The sequence below is a fragment of the Euprymna scolopes genome, chromosome 23 (genome assembly GCF_053919585.1).
Source record: "Euprymna scolopes isolate OS-2025 chromosome 23, ASM5391958v1, whole genome shotgun sequence".
NCBI lineage: Eukaryota > Metazoa > Mollusca > Cephalopoda > Sepiida > Sepiolidae > Euprymna > Euprymna scolopes.
In genome coordinates, this window is record NC_136504.1 from 78,159,501 (window position 1) to 78,186,334 (window position 26,834).

General features: G+C 31.2%; 1 protein-coding gene across 1 annotated transcript in view; it reads right to left on the minus strand.

The window, feature by feature from the left end:
- Nucleotides 1-26,834, minus strand: part of LOC145246028 (charged multivesicular body protein 7-like) — a 61,014-nt gene that overhangs the window by 16,918 nt on the left and 17,262 nt on the right. Inside the window, exons 6-8 of the mRNA XM_080107855.1 lie at nucleotides 21,381-21,429; nucleotides 5,720-5,839; nucleotides 276-374 (exon numbers count right to left, since the gene is read on the minus strand). Coding sequence (XP_079963981.1) covers nucleotides 276-374; nucleotides 5,720-5,839; nucleotides 21,381-21,429 — 268 coding nt within the window. The remainder of the gene's footprint in view (nucleotides 1-275; nucleotides 375-5,719; nucleotides 5,840-21,380; nucleotides 21,430-26,834) is intronic.

Consider the following 26,834-nt stretch of genomic DNA (forward strand, 5'->3'; position numbering starts at 1 on the left):
ATTCTGTTTAGAGGAAAATTAGGCTGGAGTAAAAAAAAATAATTTTCCTAAAGCAAATTATTTCATTTATAAAAATCATAGACATGAAAATAATATGGCTTCAAATAAATTTAAAAAAGTTTTTTTTACTTCAAATGATATTTCATTTCATTTTTTATGTATTCTCTTCAGCAGATGCTTATATAGAATTCTTAATAGCATAAAAAAAAACAACCATAAAAAAGTGATAATGTTGCACTACAAGAGTCAGTAATTGAATAAGAATGTCCACTTACATCATGAAGTTCGTCAATAACATTCTCGGCTTTTTCAAGATTGATATCTTTGGTCAGATCTTTCATAGCAGCAACGCCACATTCATAAGCTGCTAACACCTGAAAAAGATAAGTATTTAAAAAAATAATCTACTACATATATATTGTTAGATAGTGAAGCGTGGGTGGAGGTTGCAAAATAAATAAATCAGTTAGTGAGTGGCAGTGGTACACTGCCGAAACCAGTGAGCAGGTTTTTGTTTCCAGATAAACAAAATAGTAATTAGAAGGTCCTAGAATTTATGATATAATCAACTAGCTGGAGATGATAGTTTGCAGAACTGAATTCATTCTACAAATAATTCAATGTTGTTAGCATTCAGGTGTTGATCCCAAAACATGCAGTTGAACTGGTACAAAGATGACAATACTGTCAACAGATAAAGAGTCTAGATAGTCGAGTTGAAATCAGATGATCACTAGAAAAGAATATCCAACAATCCATTCTAACCATTGTTACTATGACCAGCACCGAATGCAACAGTAAGAGTAAATGACCAGAACACATAACTAAATAATATTCAAAAGTTATATCATAAATCTGTTGATATGCATCAATTCGTTTGAATGGTTTTACTTTTTTTTAATGAAAAACATACATAGCAAAGATGATTGTTTGTAGCGTGATTGGCAGAGATTATAATTGTCTTAATTATAAAATGAAAATGATGCAAGAACCATGATTTTGAAATACACACTGTAGTTTTTATGCTACCCTTTTGATGAGTTCTTTCTGGTTGCTGATCCAAAGTTATAAAGATAACAATTTGTTGGAAGAAATTTGTAAAAAGAATTGATTCAATGCTAGCAGTCAGCAACAAACTCATGTACTCCACGTTTGTCTCCTGGCTATTCTGAAGAAACTTGTATCTATCCATCTTCTCCTGGGGATGGGGGGGGGGGTCCTGTTTCTCAAACTTTGTCTTTAAATGTATTAGACTTGTGTCATCAGTTTTTGGTTTCAATTTTGATAGGACGTTTTTTTTTTCTTATAGAATTTTTTGTTTATCAAATTTCTGAAAAATTACTTTCCCCAACTCTGCAGAGCTAATTACCAGATTTCCATTGTCCATCATCTGTTAACTAATGTCATATACAAAATAAAAATCATAACACAAAAATTGGATTTTACAAATTTTCTAAAACAATTTTTTTTTTATTGTATGGTTTTAAGTGTGTTTTGGGAGGTGATGGTGGTCTAGTGGCTAATGACACAGATCATCAAAGTTTGAAACCAGTTTATTCCACAAAAATCTTTCATGTGGTCCCTTCTGTAATTCCAAAGCCAACAACAGAATCTTTGGATTTATACGATTCTAGCAGTTCAGCCCGGCTTTGCTCAGGCCCTATGTACTGTTTCAGCCCGGCTTTGCTCAGGCCCTATGTACTGTTCATAACTATGTGCATATGTATATTAAATGTTTGACTCATATCCAGGTAACCTACACCTAAAATTCCAAGTGTTTAGACCCAAAATTGGCGGAGGACTTTGGTAGAGTCTGTAAATGTCAACTCTTTCAACTTTGATCTCTTGGCAGCCAAATTTTAGCCCAAAAACTGATTAAAAAAGCTTGCTGCATGTCTGAATATCCTTGTAAATGTAAAATTTCAAATGTTTAAACTAGTGGTGGGATGATTAATCAGAATTGTTAATTGTAAGAATCATGTATTTTGGGGGAATCGGAATCGCATCGTTAAAAAAATACCTTTGATTTACGATTTTTTTTTATTACAATTCTCTTATATTTTTAAGTTGAATTGTTTGTTTAAAGTAAGATTAATGCTGTCAAAAATTTATGATAAAAACATCATAGAACATTTAATATGATGTACAAGAATTTTATTAACTACTTTAAAGGTAATCTTTATTTATCTTAATGAGTTTTGAAATTTCTTGGAATTTTTTTCTTTCTTTAATTCTTTGACTTAAAAAATTTTTTTTTTTACTTTTAGCTTAACTTACTTTTAAATTTCACCATTTCGTTTTTTAATAATATTAACCATTTCGTTTTTTAATAATATTAAAAACCGTCTTTGTGTCTAACTCTGCCCTCGTGGAGAGGCAAGTAAATAGGAAGTGATATGGCGGCTGAAAACCGTTTTTCGATCACCATAAAAGTATTACAATACATTTAAACCCTGAAGAATTTCCGCCATGCGCCCTTGTTGTTCTAAGTAGCCACTACTTGTGTTTCAAACTTTAAAAAAGAAAAAAAAAGAAAAGTGCTTTAAAATAGTAAAAACACTAAAGCTTTTTTCGTTTTGGAAGGGAGGTTTCAGGCGCCCCTATTATCCCAAAGAACCAGCTATGTAAACACTTTGCAATATTTTTCAATAATTATTTTAAAAAATTCTTTATAATCAATTTTTATTTAAAATTAAGAAATTATTTTCTAAAATATTTTGTTTATATATGTTTACATTTTGTTTTTAAATAAAATTAAGAAAATAAATTTTAAAAATATTGTTTATATCCATCTTCATTCAAACAAAAAGGTTACTTTTCAGTAGCTTCACCGGTTGTTAACCTAAATTTTCTGAATGTCAGAATGAGGCTCGTCTACCGGACGTACTTATCTAAGCTTCACTGATTATTCTTATGATTTTATCTGTTTTTTTTTTTTGGATGGATATTTTTTTTTTTGCTGGAGTTTATGTAATTATTAACAGGAAAATTGGAGAAAGTCAAAATGGAATCCGTGCTATTTTAAAATATTATTTTCAAGTTTAATTAAAGTTTAACGATACTCTTCTTATTATTGTTTTTGTATTCTTTTGTTATTTTTATTTATTTATTTATTTTTTTTTGGCTGGATTTAACAAACAAACAAAATAAAAGCAAAGCAAAACAAACAAAAAAATTTGGTGCTTATGCACTTATGTTACCGTCATTATTTTTAATGGTTAAGTGCCTCGGCCAATGTTTGAAGAGTTTCTAATTGTTTTTTAAAGGAAAATTGGTGAAAGTTAAAATTAGCACTTGTGGCGATAAACAAAAATAAACAAAAAGCTTTAGCATGTATGTACCTCTCATGGAATGTCATAGATCAAAACACAGTGAAATATTATTTGGTGCTAGTGCACTTATTGACCCGCACGATTTTTAAATAGTACTTTCAAATTTAATGAAAGTTTTACGATACCTGTTTATATTAAATTGTTAGGTGAAAGTACAGAATAGGTACACAACACCTTCCCGTCCCCATGTTAAGAATGGCTTTCTAAATAATGTCATTATTTCAGCACAGCTTAATAAGTGCTTGAATACCTTTTATTTTCTTGAATAAAAAAAACCCACAAAAAACTACTCGATGAGAACACTACTGTCTTTGTTTTAATAATTATTTTTTATTCAAAAATAAAAATTTAAATTGTTCTAAACATGTTTTTTTCCCAAACCTTATTGGGATTTTTTTTAATTACCATATTTTTCATGAATATGCTCTAAAAATGTTTCAAAATTATCTAATATTTTTCACTTTTCATGGCCTCATCGACATGAGATCATTTCATTTCTCCTACGGATCCCGATATGTATTTCAGTCTTCTTTTAATACAAGACCATTAGGCTTCAATATTGTTGGTGCAAACACCAGTAAGCAGATTCACAAAATTGTGTGAATGGTTTACAGTCTCGTGAACATAATTAAACTTGAAAATAATATTTAAAAATAGTGCGGATTCCATTTTGACTTTCACCAATTTTCCTGTTAATGATTATATAAACTCCAGCAAAAAAAAAAATAAATAAATAAATAAAATCATAATAAAAAAATCATTGAGAAATTATGATAGCAGATTGGTTTTGAATTTCTCAAATCAAATCATCTCAAAATTTAATTCACATCGATACAACTCCCCAATAAATTTAGAAAATAAAGGTTTTTATTTTCTTTTTGCAATAACCATCTGGAATACTTAATAGATAATAAAATTATATTTATTATTTTTATTTTCACGGTTCACCATAAGCTCATTCATTAAACAAAATTCAACCTAAAATACATTTGTAATTAAATAGAATATTTAAAAAAAAGTTTTTAGTTATGAATTCAGGTTATTTATTAGACATTTTCTCATATTTTTCATGTTATTGTCATTGGCTTTTGCAACAATTGAATTATGAAAACAGTTGAATCCAACAATTGCAAAAATTCAGAGAAATTAAAATCATACGCAAACATTAGAAACTCAAATTCCAACAAATATATTGAGTCTTTTTTTTCATATCAATTTGTTACATTTGTTTTTATGCTTTTTTTCTTGCTTTTGTAGATACTTTTAGAAACTGACTTCCAAATTAATTTATCTCTGACCAAGTTTTTATTTATCCCTCTTTCTCAAGAAACTTGCTGCCTCAACTTCTTTTACTAACCCAAGAACTTTCATTCATTATTTCAACATCAGTCTCCTGTTTTACTCGTATCTCGTTATAATGTTCAGATTTTATTTTCTTCTGAGGTCATCCAAACCAAACCCATTTTAAGATTTACATCACATCATTAACATCCATCATTATCATATTGCATACACAATGGGCACAATATACTTTTCATTATTAACTTGTATAAATTTATTTACTTGTATAAATTTATTAACTTGTATAAATTTATTTACTTGTATAAATTTATTAACTTGTATAAATTTATTAACTTGTATAAATTTATTTACTTGTATAAATTTATTTACTTGTATAAATTTATTTACTTGTATAAATTTATTTACTTGTATAAATTTATTTACTTGTATAAATTTATTTACTTGTATAAATTTATTAACTTGTATAAATTTATTAACTTGTATAAATTTATTAACTTGTATAAATTTATTTACTTGTATAAATTTATTTACTTGTATAAATTTATTTACTTGTATAAATTTATTTACTTGTATAAATTTATTTACTTGTATAAATTTATTTACTTGTATAAATTTATTTACTTGTATAAATTTATTAACTTGTATAAATTTATTTACTTGTATAAATTTATTTACTTGTATAAATTTATTTACTTGTATAAATTTATTTACTTGTATAAATTTATTTACTTTTATAAATTTATTTACTTGTATAAATTTATTTACTTGTATAAATTTATTTACTTGTATAAATTTATTTACTTGTATAAATTTATTTACTTGTATAAATTTATTTACTTGTATAATTAAAAATAAATAAACTGCTCAGATTACTTAAGTTTTTTTTTTTGTCAGATTTAGAAAAATTTCATCAACAAACAAAAGAAAAACGAGCTAATTTTATTTGTGATACAAACATATTACAAACATACTACATTGTGTGATGCTACAAACAAAAAAAAAACAAAGGCGACCTACCAGGTATTTTGATCAAAAGTGTTTCACCCTCACCAGACAAAAACACGAGAAACGAAAGAATGGATTACCTGTTGATCTGAAGAAACATTTTTAATTTTGAACACCAACTCATGGAGGATATCTAAAGTTGTCAGCTTTTTGTTAAGGATCACTTCATGATTTTTCTTCCTTCTTAAGATATGAAGAGCCTGAAACAAGAGAGGACAACTTAGTAAAAATGACACAGAAATTACACACAATATATAGCACTACACACACACACACACACATTATATATATATATATATATTTTGATAGAAAAAAAACATCAATATAAAATGGAGAAATAGGAAAATCTAAAAAGAGAGCTGACCTATAAAAGTTATATTGTAATCCTACGAGCTGTTGAGATTGGAGCAAAGGAGTTTCCTTGTTGGCTCTCTATATCAACTTTTAAGCCAGCTTAGAATTTAAAGCTAAAAAAGAGTTGCATCCAACATATCATAACTGAACAATGTGAATCTAGCTAAAAAGAAATGGTGATATAGTAGCAAGTGTCTATAGGAGAGTTCTATTTATTTATCTTCTTTCTTTTTGATATGGGCACATCTCAACTCAATCAACATATGAGATGCAGCCATTAAACACGTGAAACAACAAGTGAAACACTAAGCCATTGATCAAAGCAAGAAACACTAAATTATTATATGTCCAGTTTTTATTCTATGTAACAGTTAAATGCAATTCAAATAATGGAGTTTCACATCAATACATGATACATGAAATCGATACATGAAAAAGCTGTTGAGAGGTAGGTCCTGAAAAGGGGAATATTCTCTCCTGATGACCCAACATTATTTTGAGATCAGAATGAATTACCCCACAAGTTAAAACAGTCAATAAGCTTCATTATATACATATCTACAAGGTAAGCTGTTTCTTCTAAACAACATCTTTTGTCAGTTGCTTGGGTCATTATGAGTTTCTGCTACCATTTCAGTAGTAAACATAATTCTATAGTGACATGACCCGTCTGTTGACTTTCAGAAATAGACTGAACAACGAAAGCAGACACTTCTTTTCTCATCCCTTTTCCACTGGACATTCCAGCATCCATTTTCACTGACAATAACTGCTGGCCAACCCAGAACTACACAAAGAATCGTTGCTTGACTGACACACCCCAACGAACTTGCTACACCTTTTTCCAACCCGGATATAGTCAAACCTCCGACTTTTTGCTGGTCAAATAAATTCTTTCATTGTTTTGTTTTAAGAGGTTTTGTTAACACAAGCCTTTCAAAAACAAAAAAAAAAGAGCATGAAAAAACTTTTTTTGAAGTATTTGAAAACAATGAAAAAGAAAAATTCAGCCAGCAGACACTCAGAAAAAAAAAAAAAAAAAGAGATGAACTCCATTCAACTGATAGCAGAAAAGAAAGAAAGAAAAAACATTCCAAGAAAAAGGTAACAGAAGACACAAAAATTCTATTTTACCCAACAACAAAAAAAGAACATATTGAACACAAAATCCAAAATTCCTGTGTTTTTACTAACACAAAAAAAATCAATTAAGAAAAAAAAATTTTTTTCTCAACACGGAGACAGCTGAAAGAAGTTTTTCTTTTGCTGGAAAGATGCACACACACACAAAGATGGTGGTGGAGTAGAAATTGGCACAATGTTATCTTTCGGCTTAAATACATTTAAAAACAATTTTGTGACAGACTGTTTTACAGAATTATAAAAAAATATTTTTAAATCAAAACATTTTAACCATTTTCCATCTACTAAACAAATGACATGAATTTTCTCATCTCTATTATTCATATAGATAGTAGCCAGCAGGCAACAAGTCATCACTTGGACAAAACTGGTAAGAGAACTCTTTCCCCTTTAAATAAAAAAATAAAAAACAATAAAAAAAAAAACCCAAACTTTTTCACAAATGTTCTTTTTTTTTAACTCCTGGCCAAAACATGCAAGTATTGGAAAGTTGTCTATACATGCAAAGTGAACTTCACTTCTCTATACATGCAAAGTGAACTTCACTTCTCTATACTTCTTCACACATAAACACTAAAACTACATTCACTCTTCTCATCTCTGTTCAGACCCTTTAAAATATATTTACTACTTTTTATCATTTTCATCTCTTAAAAACACTTTCTCGTTTATTTCTCTTCGGTTTCCTTGACAATGTCTTTCCATTTTCTGGATATTTGATTTTTTGGTCTATTTTCTATAAATATTTATAAAAAAAAAAAAAGCTGCAGCAATTTTAGGACAATGCTAATGCACAAAAGAGTCAGTTGTCACGATTGGACTGCATACAAGCATAGCTAAAATAGAATATATGTCCTCTCATCAAACCGGCCCAATCGAAACACTGGACAGAACACCACTCAAACAAGTAGATGACTGAATATCCCGGCAGCCACATTGCATCCACAGAAAAAGACGTCCACGTGAGAATAGACAAAGCTTGAAAGTTATATGGAAATCTGCTCTCTCAGAACAAATCAAAACTTTTTTACAGCCATAGTGGAGACGGTATTGCTTTATGGTTCACCAGCATGGACTCTGAGTAAAACACTTGAAAATAAGTTAGATGGAACTTACACTAAACTGCACGAGACAGGGTTAAACTTAAACTGGAAAACACACCCAACTTTTAGCCATCTGTTTGGTCTGTTGCGCAGAATCTTTTCAGTAATAAGAGAAAGAAGAACAAGACATGCCGGACATTGCTACAGAAGGGGGTGCTAATAAACTATTTTATTAAAGGTGCTAATAAACTATTTTATTAGGGGTGCTAATAAGCAATTATTTTATTAGGGGTGCTAATACGCAATTATTTTATTAGGAGTGCTAATAAACTATTTTATTAAGGATGCTAATAAACTATTTTATTAAAGGTGCTAATAAACAATTATTTTATTAGGGGTGCTAATAAACAATCCCTTAAACAACCATAACTATATAAATTTTGTGAAAAATGAGAAATATTTAAAAATTTTCACCATTATGGAATCAGCATTTCTTTCGCCAGAGTCTTAAGAAGAATCACTTAAGAATTATCACTTTTATTTTGATAAAACTATAACTACAATGAGGATCTCTGTTAATATCATCAAAATTGGAAATCTGGAGAAGCAACTCCAGCTTCGATTGTATAGTCACAGCAAATGCTGCTATGCACTAGACGAGATGCAGAACACCATTTTCTCATAACATCATTGTTTACTTGTGCATAGTTGTGAAATCCAACACTGTCAGGTCATTTTACTGAAAGCAATAAGTGGATTACATTAATAAATGAATGAAAAATCATTTTTTGATGAAGAGCAGAAGACAGCTTGAAATATTAAAATTATAATAGCATCTATAATTTTACATGCTTTTATGTTAATTTTTATTTGCCAAATGTAAAGAATTACAACCAAAAGCAAAAGTAGATATACCATATAATCATCATACACATGAAAAAATTGACATACCATACAATCATCATACACATGAAAAAATTGACATACCATATAATCATCATACATATGAACAAATTGACATACAATATAATCATCATACACATGAAACAATTGACATACCATACAATCATCATACACATGAAAAAATTGACATACAATATAATCATCATACACATGAAAAAATTGACATACCATACAATCATCATACACATGAAAAAATTGACATACCATATAATCATCATATACATGAAACAATTGACATACCATACAATCATCATACACATGAAAAAATTGACATACAATATAATCATCATACACATGAAAAAATTGATGTACCATACGACATACCATATAATCATCATATGCATGAAAAAATTGACATACCATACAATCATCATACACATGAAAAAATTGACATACAATATAATCATCATACACATGAAAAAATTGACATACCATATAATCATCATATACATGAAAAAATTGACATACCATACAATCATCATACACATGAAAAAATTGACATACCATATAATCATCATACACATGAAAAAATTGACATACCATACAATCATCATACACATGAAAAAATTGACATACAATATAATCATCATACACATGAAACAATTGACATACCATATAATCATCATATACATGAAAAAATTGACATACCATATAATCATCATACACATGAAAAAATTGACATACCATACAATCATCATACACATGAAACAATTGACACACAATATAATCATCATACACATGAAAAAATTTACATACCATATAATCATCATATACATGAAAAATTGACATACCATACAATCATCATACACATGAAACAATTGACACACCATATAATCATCATACACATGAAACAATTGACATACCATATAATCATCATATACATGAAAAAATTGATATACCATATAATCATCATACACATGAAAAAATTGACATACCATATAATAATCATACACATGAAAAAATTGACATACCATATAATCATCGTATACATGAAAAAATTGACATACCATATAATCATCATACACATGAAACAATTGACATACCATATAATCATCATACACATGAAAAAATTGACATACCATATAATCATCGTATACATGAAAAAATTGACATACCATATAATCATCATACACATGAAACAATTGACATACCATATAATCATCATACACATGAAAAAATTGACATACCATACAATCATCATACACATGAAACAATTGACATACAATATAATCATCATACACATGAAACAATTGACATACCATATAATCATCATACACATGAAACAATTGACATACCATATAATCATCATACACATGAAACAATTGACATACCATATAATAATCATATACATGAAACAATTGACATACCATATAATCATCATACACATGAAACAATTGACATACCATATAATAATCATACACATGAAACAATTGACATACCATATAATCATCATACACATGAAACAATTGACATACCATATAATCATCATACACATGAAACAATTGACATACCATATAATCATCATACACATGAAACAATTGACATACCATATAATCATCATACACATGAAACAATTGACATACCATATAATAATCATACACATGAAACAATTGACATACCATATAATCATCATACACATGAAACAATTGACATACAATATAATCATCATACACATGAAAAAATTGACATACAATATAATCATCATACACATGAAAAAATTGACATACCATATAATCATCATACACATGAAACAATTGACATACCATATAATCATCATACACATGAAACAATTGACATACCATATAATCATCATACACATTAAAAAATTGACATACCATATAATCATCATACACATGAAACAATTGACATACCATATAATCATCATACACATGAAACAATTGACATACCATATAATCATCATACACATGAAACAATTGACATACAATATAATCATCATACACATGAAACAATTGACATACAATATAATCATCATACACATGAAACAATTGACATACCATATAATCATCATACACATGAAACAATTGACATACAATATAATCATCATACACATGAAACAATTGACATACCATATAATCATCATACACATGAAAAAATTGACATACCATATAATCATCATACACATGAAAAAATTGACATACCATATAATCATCATACACATGAAAAAATTGACATACCATATAATCATCATACACATGAAAAAATTGAAATAGCTTAAAATATTTCAATATTGATATCAATAGAAAGAGCTTGATGAGCTTAAAACGAATCTTTAAATTTTTTAAATCCAATTAAAATTGAGGAAGTTATGACTATTTTTGTGCCTCACACGTTTGGATATTTTCCCCTCTTTAAGACCATATACGTTTTGTCACATTTTTTATACTACTTTTTCAGTAAAAATGCTATATCTTCGTTAAAACACAAGACTAAGCGATTAAATTTACCACATAAGTGTATTTTTGTGCAAGAAATTAGAATATGCTACTGAAAATCTCCAAAAATGAATGGTTTCCAAATAATCTGCAGTAAATGCACATAAATATGCTGCAATTCCTTAAAAATGCCATGTATCCATTAAAAGAAAAAAAAATTAAAGAACTCAAAGCTGAATTGTAATGCATTATATGTACAAATAACCGAAATCCCGTTTCCCTGACCAGGAAGAACAACACGCATCACTTTTAGATCTGTTTTTGACCACAGTTCCTGATGATTGTATAATGAATGCCGACAGCCCACTTGGGAACACTGATCATGCAGTGATAATGGTTGAAATTGTCCTAAACTCTAGAGCCAAAACTGAAGAGCCAGTGCTCAAAACAACGAGATATTATAAAACGGCTGACTGGGAAACCATCAGAGATCTTATCAGAGATGCCCCATGGGGAAATATTTTTTCTCATCCTGTTGAACAGTGCGCAAACAAAATCACTGAATGGTTCAAAACAGCAATCGAAGCACACGTGCCCAATGCGGAAATTTTATAGCAAGCCCCACTCTCCCCAATGGTTTACTTCAACTTGTGCAACTGCCATTGCTCAAAGGACGCATGCATACCGCAGATTTAACCGACATAAGTCCAGTTCAAACAGACAGAGTACATAGAAGCTAGAAGTAAGGTTAAGAAAGAAATAGCGACAGCTAAGAGAGAATTTACAGAAACCACTAAAAAACACATCGAAGAACAAAAATTAGGAACTCGTGACTTCTGGAAAATCTACAACAGTGTAGTAAATAATGGGCAATCAACAATTTCCCCACTAACCAACAGTCACGAGGTTGTTTGCTCAGCAACCGAAAAGGGTAACATGTTTGCCAGTCGGTTTGCCTCCAACTCCACACTGGACCCTTCCAACCACCCCCTACCTGAATTTCCTATGTGGACAGACACCACGCTAGACGATCTGAAAATCACCCCTGCTCAGGTGCATGCTATCATAAAAAACCTTGACACTTCAAAAGCATGTGGACCCGATCTCATCCCAGCTGTGCTATTAAAAAAGTGCTCAGCCGAAGTAGCTCCAGTTCTCTCCAAACTCTACAACAATGCCTTAATGAATCTTGCTTTCTGGGCTGTTGGAAAACTGCTTCTGTGGTACCAGTATTCAAGAATTCTGGCGAAAGAACTGACCCATTAAATTATCACCCCATTAGCCTCCTCCCACTTTTTGCCAAAATATTTGAGACCTTAATTAACTATGCTTTAGTCCATCACCTTACAGATGCTAAACTTCTGACTGACAAACAATATGGATTTAGACAAGCTCGTTCCACAGCAGACATCCTAACTGTAATCTCTGAACGTATATACCATTCACTGGACAAAGCGGAGGAGGGCAGAGCGGTAGCTCTAGATATATCTAAGGCTTTTGACAAGGTATGGCATGAGGGTCTCCTCAGGAAAATTAGGTCATACGGTATCACTGGTAGAATACATAACATAATTAAATCCTTCTTAGATAAGAGAAAAATTCAGGTTGTCCTCGACAGTCGTACATCTAAACAATATGATATAAATGCGGGAGTGCCCCAGGGGTCTATCCTTGGACCTCTACTGTTCCTGATATTCATAAATGACCTGCCCAACGAAATTTCCTTTGAGATGGGTATATATGCTGATGACACCACACTCTATAACAGGCACGACAGGAAAACAAATGAACGCATATCTAAAGAAATGGCAGAAACACTAGAGGATGACCTCCAATCTGTAGTGGAATGGGGACAAAAATGGATGGTCATGTTCAATGCCACCAAGACTAAACTAGTTTCATTCAATAACTACAAGAAACCTTCTCTACCACCTATAGCAATCGCCAACAACTCTTTATCTGAGAGTACGTCTTTCAAGCTCCTTGGCCTAACGTTCACAGGAAACATGAGTTGGAACAATTACATCGAGAGCCGCTGCAAGGAAGGTGGGCTCTCTCTACCATGCTAGAAAACTACTAACACCTTAAAGTATCCTGTACCTCTATAAGGCAACCATTCGCCCATGTATGGAGTACTGCTGTCATATTTGGGCTGGTGCATCGGCTACTAGTCTCTAGCTCCTTGACAAGGTTCAAAAGAGAGTCGCAAATCTGATAGGCCCTGAACTGGCATCTAAGCTTCAGCTTCTGTCCCATCGACGAAACGTTGCATCCCTCTGCCTGTTCTACAAGTATTTTAACGGTGAATGCTCTGACGAACTGAAAGCACTTGTGCCCCCACGACGTGAACACCCTTGACTAACTCGACAGGTTGTAAAATCTCACCCCACACTGTAGAGATCTCTAGATGTAAAAGATCTTTCTACTCCAGTAGTTTCTTCCCCAGAACCGCTAGACTTTGGAATTCCATTCCAGGTCCCTGCTTCCCCAACTGTACTGACGTGCAGAAGTTCAAGTGCAACGTGAACTGACATCTTGCTGCCCAAATCCCTACATAGTACCCCAGTAGTTGTTGCCCCTGATAGTAGCCCCTTACACCAAAGTGGCAATGTGTCTTGTTTGGGGTGAAACTGTAATAAAAAAAAATTAAAAAAAAAATCGAAATCTAAGACTGTTTAAAAATGAATATATAGCAATATTTCTTTGGTATTATTGTAGATTAATACCCTCCGTTAACCCCCCCCCCCCATCTGGCCACCTTTCCAAAATATGCGATTTTACCTTTGTAGGCAATTATTTTGTGAATACCTTAAAAAACTTTAATGAAAGATAAACAAGTATTATTTTAGAATTTAATGTAAAGTGATTCCTTATTTTGAGCCATTCTAGCGTTTTAGGGCAGTTTACCATTTTTTTTTTTATCGAAGATAAATCCTGTGCACCTTTTTTTTCTAAAGACGATTATGTGTGGTTTTAAGAGGGTCTTTGTGCAATTATGAGAGGGTGGGAGGTTGCCACACTGACTTTGGGTTAATGATAGAGCTAAGGAAAATTATGTGTGAACATCCTGAAGACTTGATAGAAACAAAACAAAAACAATTTTAGAATTTAGAGTGGGGGTTAGTCTCACAAATTTAATGTAAAATAATTCACCATTTTGAGACCATTGTAGCGTTTTAGGACAGTTGACTAATTTATTTTTTTATGCGTGATAAATGGTGCACTTTTCTTTAAGGAAGGATTCTTTTTTTTTTTAGACACTTATATGTAGCTTACCAAGGCACTTTGTTTGCCACTTAGCGTTATTGTTAGGGCTAAAGAAGGTTCTAAGAGGAGGAGGCTTGCCACTCGTACCTAGGGTTAGAGGTAGAATTAAGGGAGTTATTTTTTGTTTTTTTATAAAAGACGTTTGATCCCCATATTTACGGTTAGTGGGTCATAATTATTGGCCTTTGAAAATGTTATGCCTTAGATTTTGGACATCAAATTATTTTTAAAATATGAAATTTATTTTTGTTTGTTGTAATTCTTAAGAGGTGTGAAACTTTAGAAGAACTGCAACAAATAGACAAAAATAAATTTCATTTAAAACATGTGACGTCACTAACAAAAAACGTGACATTTGGAAAATTATTAAGTATTTTTGCCCACTTATTTAAATATCAAAAAACATTTTTTTGCTAAAGCTAACAAATCATTCACAAATTTTTGATAAATTTGGTTTTATTTTCAATTACATTTCTTGTCCGAGTGACACATTATTTTCATTAAACTTTCCAGTTCAAGACTTTTTTTTTCATTTCTCTACCTGGACTTCCGCCCAAGATCACTGTGTAGTATTCTGATGCGTGATGTAACACTTCACTTTTTCTGTCCTCTGTCAGTGAAGGAGAAATCCTTCATGACTGAGACAATTTTTATGTTTGTTTCTATCCTTTTTGGGAAGCTGGATTTTCCTTGCATTAAAAACTGACCTTTTGTCTAACTGTCCTCGTGGGGAGGCAAGTAAATAGCAACTTAACTAGAAACTGAGCACCTCCTACAAATATTTAAATATTGATTTTGTATTTTTTTTTTCATATATATAATTGGGTAGATTAGTGTCCATTCGATTATAATCCGCTGAAAAAAATTGTAAAAAAAAAAAAGACAAAAAAAATATATTTGGAGTGTGTATATGTGTGTGTGTGTGTGTGTGGGGGGTACTGCTCACACACGTGAAACAAAAAAAAATATACTTTAATTCACCGTTAAAAACTAATGTAATGGACAAAAGTGCACACGTTACATATTTGTTTTTCAATTATATTTTTTAAATTTGACTAAAAGTAATGCCGGATTGCTTTAAAATTATATATTCTGATAACCGAGCTCTAGTTAAGCTAATTATGTTCTAATAATATGAGCTCCAATTAAATATGTAAGAAATTTTTTTTTATATTCATATTTTCATTTTTTTTTAAATTCGTTCTGGAATAAAAGACAAAACAAAAAAAGTTTTTTACAGTAAAATAATTAATATCAGCGATAGATGTGTCAGAAATTTCGTGAAAAATAGTGAATAATTCCACCTCGTCTTTCCAAGCTTATAACTCCTCGAAAAATGTAATTCAAACCCTAATTTTTTTTTTCAATTAAAGGAGCAAGAACCAAGGTTTCATTAAAAAACAAAACAAAAAAACAAACAACGTGTTTTTTTTAAAAGATTTTAAACTTCGGACTTTACAGGTAAATTTCTAAAAAACACTACTTTTTTTTTTGTTTTAAATTTGAATATATTATTTATTGACCTTTTCTCTTCAATTTGTGATATATAAAACTTTGGTGAGTAAATTAATTATTTACTTTTTAATAGACACTTGAAAATGGGGGGGGGGTGTTATTTAAAAAAAAAAACGTGTGTCTAAAATATTATATTTGGTTTATTGGAAAGAGCATAAAATTTCACATTGACCCTGAAAATATTGTAAAAATAGATTCAATAGAAAAATCTTGATAGATTTTTAAAGTTTAAAAATTGAAAAATATTGAGTTCGTAAAATTCATTACTGTTTTTTAAAAAATAAAAAAAAATATTTCTATTACTTTTAAAACAACTTTAATAGTTTATTTTGGAAGTATAATCCATAAAGAAAATAAACAACCCACTTTTAAAAGAGAAATTACGAGTTTTTTATATTTTATTCGCAGTTTCATGTTAGGGGGTTCAAAAATTCCTACAAAAATTCTGATACACCTATATCAGCGATAGTAGCTGCTGCTTCTACAGACCGTTTTTAGATACTTTTTAAAGATAGAACGATTTTTTCCAGGTATCATGATTTTAAATTGCTCCGTACCACAAGATAAAGCCGGTTACATTTTTATTTTTAACGGATAAATGTAATAACAAGATTGATTTATTTAACAGTTTTCAAACTCGTCATGTTGAAGTCTTTTATTTAACACAACAAAAAAACGAGCTGTCAAAAGAATTTCAGACAACCGAATCTATTAAAAGTAATATCTGTTCTAGTTAATTTCCAAATTTCATGACGAAATTCTTAAGAAAAACGTAGTACGACCGTTTACAAATCAGAAATCGAGAGGGGGGGGGGTTACAAAATCTTACCGAAAACGCTGTTTTATGATGTTCACATTTTTAGTATTTTATTTGCTTAAAACTCTTAAAATATATAATGTACATTATTATTTATTAATTTATTTGAAAGGATATTCATTTTCGAACAAAACGGTACTTAAGATGCTTTGGTTTTTAAAATATGATGATTTTAGCAGAACCGCTTTAAAATCCGTAATTATCTCAAGCATTTTTATCGTCTGTGTGCATTGCTATATGTAGGCATGTTTTATAGATAGATTTGCATAACAATATATATTCTAAAACTACTTTACCCAGAATACTTTTATAAGTGTTTTAATTCAACATATTCGAACACTATCATGAGATTTCCATTAACACTTGACAATGATAAAAAAGAAAATATAGATTATGTTTTCTTTATTTTACTTATAACTTAAGTTATAGAAATTAAAAAATAATAAAAATTTTTAATGATTCAAGGCTTAAAGTAAGAGTGTACAGAGGTTTTCATGGATTTTAAGGAAATGCTGAATATATTTCAAGGGGATAAAAGCTATGAATTTACTGAAATTCACTCTAATTACCCCTTCCACCCAATTAATACAGAGTGCATCCTTTACTCTCATCTATATTATCAAAAAAATAAATAAATAAAAATAAGTTAATAAAGAACAATCATGTGCACTTAAAATTAAATGACATATCCAGCTGGAATAACTCGGGTCAAAGTACATGAAACTGAAGATGTGAAGGTCCTGGTTAAAATCAAGGATCTCCTCATCTGTTTTTTTAAATTCTTTATTGTTGGATTGCTATTACTTAATATTGATATGTTATTTATTTAAATAAAAGATGCAACAATGTAATGCATTGAGAAACAAATACTATTTTGTTTCTTTCTAAACAAGTCAGCTACTACATTTTTAATATTTTTTAATACTTTAAAATAGTTAATTTAAAAATTTATCTTTGAATGTGAATTCGCAGACCAGCAATATCTTGCCATTTTATTATATACTAGCTATACCCTATATCAATTTATTTATTGCGGACTATTATTCTCATCTTTATTAGTTATTGTTTCACGTTTCGGCCAACTATTCCTCTGGCCTTCGTCAGGTGGTAACTATACCTTGCCACACATTGCTGTGGCTCAATTTGGTGGAATGAAAAAAAAATCTAAAAGAGAAAATGCATGTTTCTTAGTACAGCAATCATGAATAATCCACCCCAAAAATGAAAAAAAATATATTCTTGCAGAATTTGCCCTGGATCCTTGGGAGTTTCCGTCAATCATGGCTTGAGCTTGACCAGCAATCACTGGATTAATCTGAGCATTGCTAAAACGTTGAAATGCTAAACAGAGTTTTTTTTGTTGTTTTTTGTATTAAAAAATGTGAGTTTTTAATTAGTATTTGGGTGAAAGGGGGGGGGGTTACTATACACATAGATTCAAAAAAGTTGTCAAAAAACAAATATATAATAAATACATGCTATCAAAAACAAGATAAATTACTTTTCTACCAAACTGGATAATTTTTTTGTGTTTTTATTTAATGTAAAATGTTACATCAGCTCGAAAAACAATGTTTATTGATGTATCTGAAAAAAGACAAATAGCGACGGACTCTCTGTTCATTACGTTAGGTTTGGGAAAATGAGTTAAAACTAAAAAACTATACAACATACTGTAAGAAATCCACTGAATATATGTTACCGTGACATAGGCTGACATATATTCAGTGGGTTTCTCAGTCAAGAGATTCGCTAATCCTATGAGATATAACTATAAGCACATCTGCTGTAGATTTAGCAGAATGGAAACCATATTGCATGTCACTAAGGTTATTTTTGCTTAGGTAGTTGACTACTTCTTTATTTTACAGATTCCAATAACTTATTCATAACGCATAGGACTTATTAGAGGGAGATAAACGATCACCTGAATTCTTAAATACTGATGAGATTTTCCAGGGTGCTAGGAAGCAATTCTCCTTAAGAAAACACTTTAACAGCTTTGTAAGTATGGGTGCTAGTTCTAGTTGAAGCTCCTTCAGCACTATAATTGGAATGCTGTCTGGGCCAGTTGCTTTCCTGGAATCAAGGTTTTTGATTAGCCTGGCAACATCATGCACAGATATTTGTATGTCACATAGCATGTTTTCTGATACAGGCGGAAATATGGGGAGTTGGCAGTCTTGGTCGCATAGGATAGAATTAGCTGCAAAGTTCTTGCCAAAGAGTTTGGCTTTGTCTGATGCTGACGAGATTACCTCAGGTCCATTGATGATAGTTGGGATAGAGCACACGCTTCTATTCAGGATCCGCTTTGCTACTTGCCAAAACTGGTGAGAACCAAGCCACTGCTCAGCCACTTTGAACTTAACGGACTGAGCATACAAACAGTGGTTGCTGGCAGTCCTGAAAGCGGTTTTAGTCTCAGTATGTCTGCTACGTTGGAAGCAATGGAAAAAGTGATTTTTGTGCGCGATGGCAGCAGCACATTCTGGAGAGAACCATGGCTAGCTGTTAGATTTTTGCTGAAATTTTTTTGAGGATATGAAATTTCATATGAGATATGAAACGGTCTATACCTACAGTTAACCATTCTGCCAGGTCTGATACTATAGAGGACACATCCTGTTTAAACATGGAATGCAGAGGTAGATCTGATATAAATGTAGGGAAGCTATCTTTTCATGATGGAATTTTGGAAGTTGTGGAATCGGTCAACAGATTTGCTTAGAGCAGGGCAGAGACAGAAAGTAAGAGAGAAAAAGAAACAAAGAGATATATATATATTTTTTGTAACACATAAGGTAAAGCCGTAACAATGATCCACTAATATGGCATCGAGAGGCTCCCACCAGAAGCTACTGCATGGTCCAGAATCCACTCACCAAATGGTAATACAACAGCCCCAGTACTTTGCACCTTCTTAGAGGTTAATCCAAGGTTCGGGTCCCTAATTATCAGGCAGATAACATAAGCTCAGTTAAAATGTTTACTTCCAGCACTCTTATTAGTGACATGGCTACAAAGATAGACATAGAGTCAGAAAATTTCTGACATCTCTGGCGACTGTTCAGGTAAAATACTGCCAACCTTGAATACAGCTTTTTCTTCTCCCTTTGTCAGAAAAATCACTCTAAAAATGAGGACTGGGGGACAAATAAAGAGAAGCGAGAGTAATGGGAGCTGCCGATAACGCATCCACAATGCATTGTCTACTCTCCATCAAAAAAAAGAATGATGATATTGTACTTGATATAAGTTCAATTGACGTGTTTAAGGGAAAGTATGGTGATAGATTCCCCTCTCACTAACTAAAAATAAATAGAATTGTGGAATCTATGCTATATTTAAAATCAACTTGCTAGACGAGTAAATCTATTAAATAAAGCAATCAAATTATCAATTAAAAATTGAAATAAATATAAATAATATTAACATTTGCATCTAATAAAACAGCATACATGTCACAAATAACTTATCTGCTAAAAGCTTCCAACTTCACTATTAAAAATAATCTTAGCTTTAGATAAAGTCAAGCATTCAAATCTTTTTAAATATGATCTTGTGTATGCTTTGAATAGCAGCAATGTCTTTTAATATCAGACTTAAGATAAGGCGGCCATGAAATAGGTAAGCAGACAAATTTTTTGAAACCGGAAGTCAGAAACCAGATGGACGGTTTAAATGCACAAGCAAGCAAGCTGATCTGAGTTGAGATTTAAAAATATTTGCTGTATTAAATAAAATGAAGATATTTTGATATAAATACAATTTAGATATTAAAAAAACTTGCATTTATTCATTTAGATATACAACAAAATAAAATGAACTGCCGAGTCTCCAATTAAGCTTTTTTGGAATCGCAAACTGATTTTCCTCATTCAAACAAAGTCAATTAAATTTTAAAAAATAAAATTAAAAAACAGTCCCTCCAAGTCACCTCTCTTTATCACTCTTTTCTTCTATTTTTTTTACTTCTCCAGCTATTAGTATTTGTAGTGATATTTCCATTTGGTTTAAAATAGATTATTCCAGTTAAGTCTTATAGTTAGTTTTATTACCTTTAATTGTTGAGAGAGGTTAGGGTTAATTGTTGAGAGAGGAGATAAACAGTTTATTGGAATTAACAACAGTGCGACACCTCATAAATATGAATATTTCATAAATACGAATATCTCATAAATATGAATATTTCATAAATATGAATATCTCAAATATGAATATCTTATAAATACGAATATCTCACCAAATGACGTGATTTTGTCTTCACATAACCTCTTGCTTCTTCTGTTAGTCTGAAGAATAAAATTAGAGTTTTTCAATAAAAAGGAGACAAAATGCGGAATCTGTTTTCTGAAATGAAAGGCATTTCTCTTTTTAACAATATTCTATCACTAATAAACACTTATTTTCATTTATTATTTCTCCATTACAGATCTATCGTTTTTCCATTCGAATAACATTCATATTAAATGGCTGCGACAAGTCTATACCTGTCTGGTTATATTTTCTTCTAAACATTCAATAATATAATTAAATGAATATTAATATGATTATTACTTGTTACAAACGAGTGGGCGATTCAGATTCTTTTTAAATTTCTAAATATTTAGTTAGAAAGTTTGTTTTTTTAACTTTCAGATTATCATAAAAATTGTCTAATGTATGCATATATTTTTGAAAAAGTAAACAAATGACAAAAGATCTCTTTTTTCTTAAAGTTTTTTCCCGTAATTGAAAATAATGAAGCAATTAAGATTTCTCAATCTTTTGTTGCTATATTTTTTTTTTACTTACATCCATTATTATGAGCTATAGATTTTAATTTTACTGACAGTTCAATATCAATATATTTTCTTTCATATCAATATATATTCAATATCAATATATATTCTTTCAATAGAATATTAAGTTTTTAACAACAAAAATATTTTTTTCTGTGAATCGGAAATTGATTTCTCAAAAATCCAATTTTTCCAATTCTTGATTCCGCTTAATCATCCCAACTTATTATTGAATATTTGGTAATTGTACAGTTTAATCAAAACATTAAAAAAATGAAAATATCGAAAACAAAAAAAAGGTTATATTGTACGTATCCATTATGGAATGAAGTTCACCGAAAAATTCTTTTTTACTTAATTTGATCAAGTAGTTTTTTTTATAGCAAAAAAAAAAAACAATGTGTTATGATACCGAGCAAAAGGTTTGATTTTTAGGAAGAAAAGCTAATATTAAAGATGGGGAGGGAGTGTCGGTGCTTTAAACTGTGGCATGTTCAAAAAATTCAAAGATGGCTACCTTCAATGCGCTGTCAAAAAAAAAAAAACCCCCCAAAAAAACTACTTGATCAAATTAAGTGAAATTTTTTTTCAGAGATCTTCAGTCCAAAACGGATACGTACAATATAACCTTTTTTGATATTTTCATTTTTTAATGTCTTAATTAAACTGTACAGTGCCAAATATTTTATATAAGCATCTTCAGCAAGATCTGATGAAAATATAAACATACATAAAACAAAGCTACATTCAACAGTTTATAAAGTTGGTTTTAGGGTATGTGAAACCATTGTTGGGCAATTTTATGTCAAAAGCGTAAAAATGTTTATCTACAACTGGTTTCTAGATTAATCTGTTTTGTAGGAATATATTTTGTAAACAAATAATTTGGAAATAATAATTTCTATTTATATGAAACTTTAAATTCATGTTGTTCATTTTTCATTCCATCTTCCTTTAATGAATTTTACGATTTACTCAATTCACATTTCAAAAACACCACTTACTGTCTTAGTCTCATTGGCTAAGTGCTTCAACATCTTCCAGCTGTTTATATAAACATCCACAAACGTTGCATGAAGAAATGTTACTTTTAGCATGGGTCACAAGCTGTATCAGAACCTATATATCAAGTATTCAATGGATTTAAATGTGAATTTTGTTAACATAAAACATATCTTGAAAAGGGTGCAGTGCATAAGCGGTTGGTTGGTTGGTTTTGTTTTACGGCATATCAACCTTTTTCAGGTTATTTAATGCCGAATCTAGTTATTTTGAGGAACAATTTTTAATGGAGTATATTTTTTTAAGTCAGATTCTATTTAACCCATAGTTGGGACCCTAACAGGTACTACCACTCCGGGTCAGAGTGGACCTGGGAGCAATGGCAATTAAAGGGTGACTCCATACTCCCCCAAGCCTGCAAGGTGGGGCCTCACCATCAGATATAGTTTTAGGTCATATCCAGGACCGTTGTATAAAGGGTTCTTTTTAAATTTTTTTTATAAAGGCCAATTTTTTTAAGATATGAGAGTATGATGTGGGGGTTGTTTTTATCAAATAACTCTTTAATATTGTTTTCTTTGTAGAATCGATTTCTTACTGTTACAAAATCAGTACATTCAATTAATATGTGTTTGATTGTGAATGGTGTTTGACAAGGTATACAGATGGGTTGTCTTTCTTTTTTTTAGGAGATATGAGTGGGTTAAGTGAGTATGGCCTATTTTTATTCTTGTTAGTTTGACTTCTTTTCTGTTTAATTTCGTATTTTGTTCTTGTTTTTTGGCATGATTTCGTGAAGTTTATTGTTAGGTGTTCATTCCAGTAGGTTTGCGATTTCTCTGTTGTATATGCATTGATATTTTTAGATCTATGTATGGAATTTTAAAATTTGCATCGATTGGGAGATTTAAGGCGTTTTTTGCTGCAGAATCTGCTAATTCATTACCTTTAATACCGGAATGGCTCGATATCCAGCAGAAAATCATTTCTTTTTTTTTTTTTCTTCAGTTAATTTTTGGAGTAATTTTGCGATTAGGGGGTTGTCCATCTTTTTATTTTTAATCGCTTTTAGAGTAGATTGGGAGTCTGAAAGGATTATAAATTTGTTTTTTTTTGTTATTGGAGGCAAGTTTGAGAGCTAGGATTAGAGCATGTATTTCAGGACTGAAGATTGAGGTTTCTTTTGGGAGGTTTGATTGTTTTTTGATTGATTTATTGAGTATTGCTGCACTGGCTGTTGCATTATTTTGTTTAGACCCATCTGTATAGATGTGTGTGTGGTCTGGATACTTTTCTTTGATTTTATCGCGATCATCATGAGAAGTTATTGGATGAGTATGTTTTTTTTCATATTTACTTAAACTTGGGTCGATGTTAGGGGATACTATTATTTATGTTATGTTGTAGTTTTCTTTCAATAGTGTGAGTGTATTTAGATCTGTAGCTGATTGAGCAGTCATCTACATATAAGGAGCTATGTATATCAGGAGAGAGTTCTTTTATAATGTTATTGATTTTTATGTTAAAGATACTTGTTGATAATATGCTGCCTTGGGGCACTCCTTCTTCTTGATTTTGTGGGTCTGATAAAGTTGAGTCTATGTGAACTTGGAAAGATCTGTCTGTTAGGAATTTTTTATGAATTCAGGTAATCTGCCTCTTAGTCTGATGTTGTGGAGATCTTTTATGATACCATGTTTCCAGGTAGTTTCATATGCTTTCTCAAGATCAAAAAAAACAGATGTTACGTGTTCCTTATTGATAAAAGCTTCTGATATAATTTTCGAGGTTAGTGATGTGGTCTATACATCCTCAATTTTTTGGTATCCACACTGGACTTCAGAAATTATTTTGTTGTCATCTAGATACCATATAAGACAGTAGTTAATCATTCTTTCGAACGTTTTGCATAAGCAGCTTGTGAGAGCTATTGGTCTGTAGTTTTCTGGGATTTATGTATCTTTTCCCAGTTTGGGTATTGGTACTATTGTTGCATTGTTAGCAATATCTTTTTTATCAGTTATTTTCTGTTTATTTGTGAGAAGGCGTTTGATTGGATTTGGATTATATTTTCCAGTTATTTTCCTAATCATTTCCCAGACGGTTTTGGGTTTAGTGGTGATGTTGATTTTGTTGACAAATTGTTGCCAGCAGGATCTTTTGGATTCTTTAATTGTTTTTCGAGTTTTAGTTCTTTGGTGTTTGTATTCTATTAAGTTGATGGTTGTGGGTTGTTTTTTAAATTTTCTTAAGGCTGCCTTTGTCTAATGGCCATTTTACATTCTGGATTGAACCATGGTTTGTTTTTTTTTTTCCAGGAGGAGAATTTTTGGGTATGCATTCTTTGGCTATTGTTATGAGTACTTCCGTGAATTCTTCTATTGTTTGGATTTGATGTTCTGTTAATTTTAGTGAACAAAGTTCTTTAAATTCGGCCCAGTTGGCTTTGTTTGTGTTCCACCTGGATATGTGGTTTTGGATGGAGTTACTGTAATCTATAAATATAAAAGCGAAAATGTATGTATGTATGTTCACTTTTCCTCGATGTCCACAAAAGGCTTCTTTCAAAGCGCTTGCTCGCTTCACAACTTTCTAAAACTTTTTATATTATCTATAAATTGTAATATCTACGAACTATCCACGGAGCTTGCCTCTCTATTTAATTTTATTGACTTTCAAACCTTAATTATTCCACATTTCCCGCATCGGCACGCGTTACATTCGGTTTTCGGTATAAAAAAAGCGAACCTCGACTCTAATCACAGGCCCAGAGCCAGTTTGGTCAATGTCGACTTCGTCATATCAGACTGTAGCTTTCATTTCGCTGGGAGCGGGTTTTTAAAAACAAACAAACCCATTTATTCAAAACTGTCCCGCACAAAATAACTGCTGAATACCTATCCCCGTCACGTCAATCAAAAACGCGCACCTGTTTTTTTAATAACACTTTACTATTTTCCAACTGCGCGTCGTCAACGCTTCGGGGTTTTTTCACATACCCCGAAAAACACCCGGGTAACGCCGGGTACCCCTCGCTAGTCTATATATATAAAAGCGAAAATGTATGTATGTATGTATGTTTGTGTGTATGTTTGGATGTCTGCTAAAAACTTTCGACAGACGCGACGAAAATTTACAAACTCGATATCACATCGAAGCTCCATCCTTTGCTCGAAAAATATCGAAAAATTGGCCAAAAACGTTAACTTTTCACCTCGAAATCGACAAAAACGGTCCTCTCGTGCAACAAAAACGGTCCTCTTGTGACAATGACCGATTCTACACATGCGTCAGATGACGTCATGACCTGATTTACTTTAAATAGTTGAAAAACCGAACAAATTTCATGTAAGTCGCGTTAGCTCAGTTGCTTAAGGCCTTGGTTCATTATCTAAACGTTTTGGGTTCGAATCGTGGTGTGAGATTTTTTTTTTTTTTTTTCAATTTTTTAAATTTAAATATTGAACCAGTGTTTCGTTTTTCTGTTTTTTTTTTTTTTTTTTTTTTTATTAGCGACACCCAAAAACACCCGGGTACCCACCGATTTTTTAAATTTTAATATCGAAACAGGCTTATTGAAGCCATTTTTCACGTGTTCGTTTTTCTGTTTTCATCATTCGTTTGCCTTACGTTAGTTTTTTTTGTGTTTTTTTTCCCACTTAAGTGTTAACGTTGTTTTCTTTTTTCACTTCGCATATAACAAACAAACCTAGGTCGTCGTAGTAACACTCGACGACTTCCGGCCGTGCACCTGTCAATTTCGTTTTTAAATAAATTCAAACAGCTTTCACTAACTCATTCTGGCTGGCCGATTTTATTTTCAAACTTCGCCTCAGGGCTTCAGGTTCGATCCTAAACCCCCCCCCCTCCCAATCACCCGGGCAATGTCGGGTACCCCCGCTAGTTGATTATAA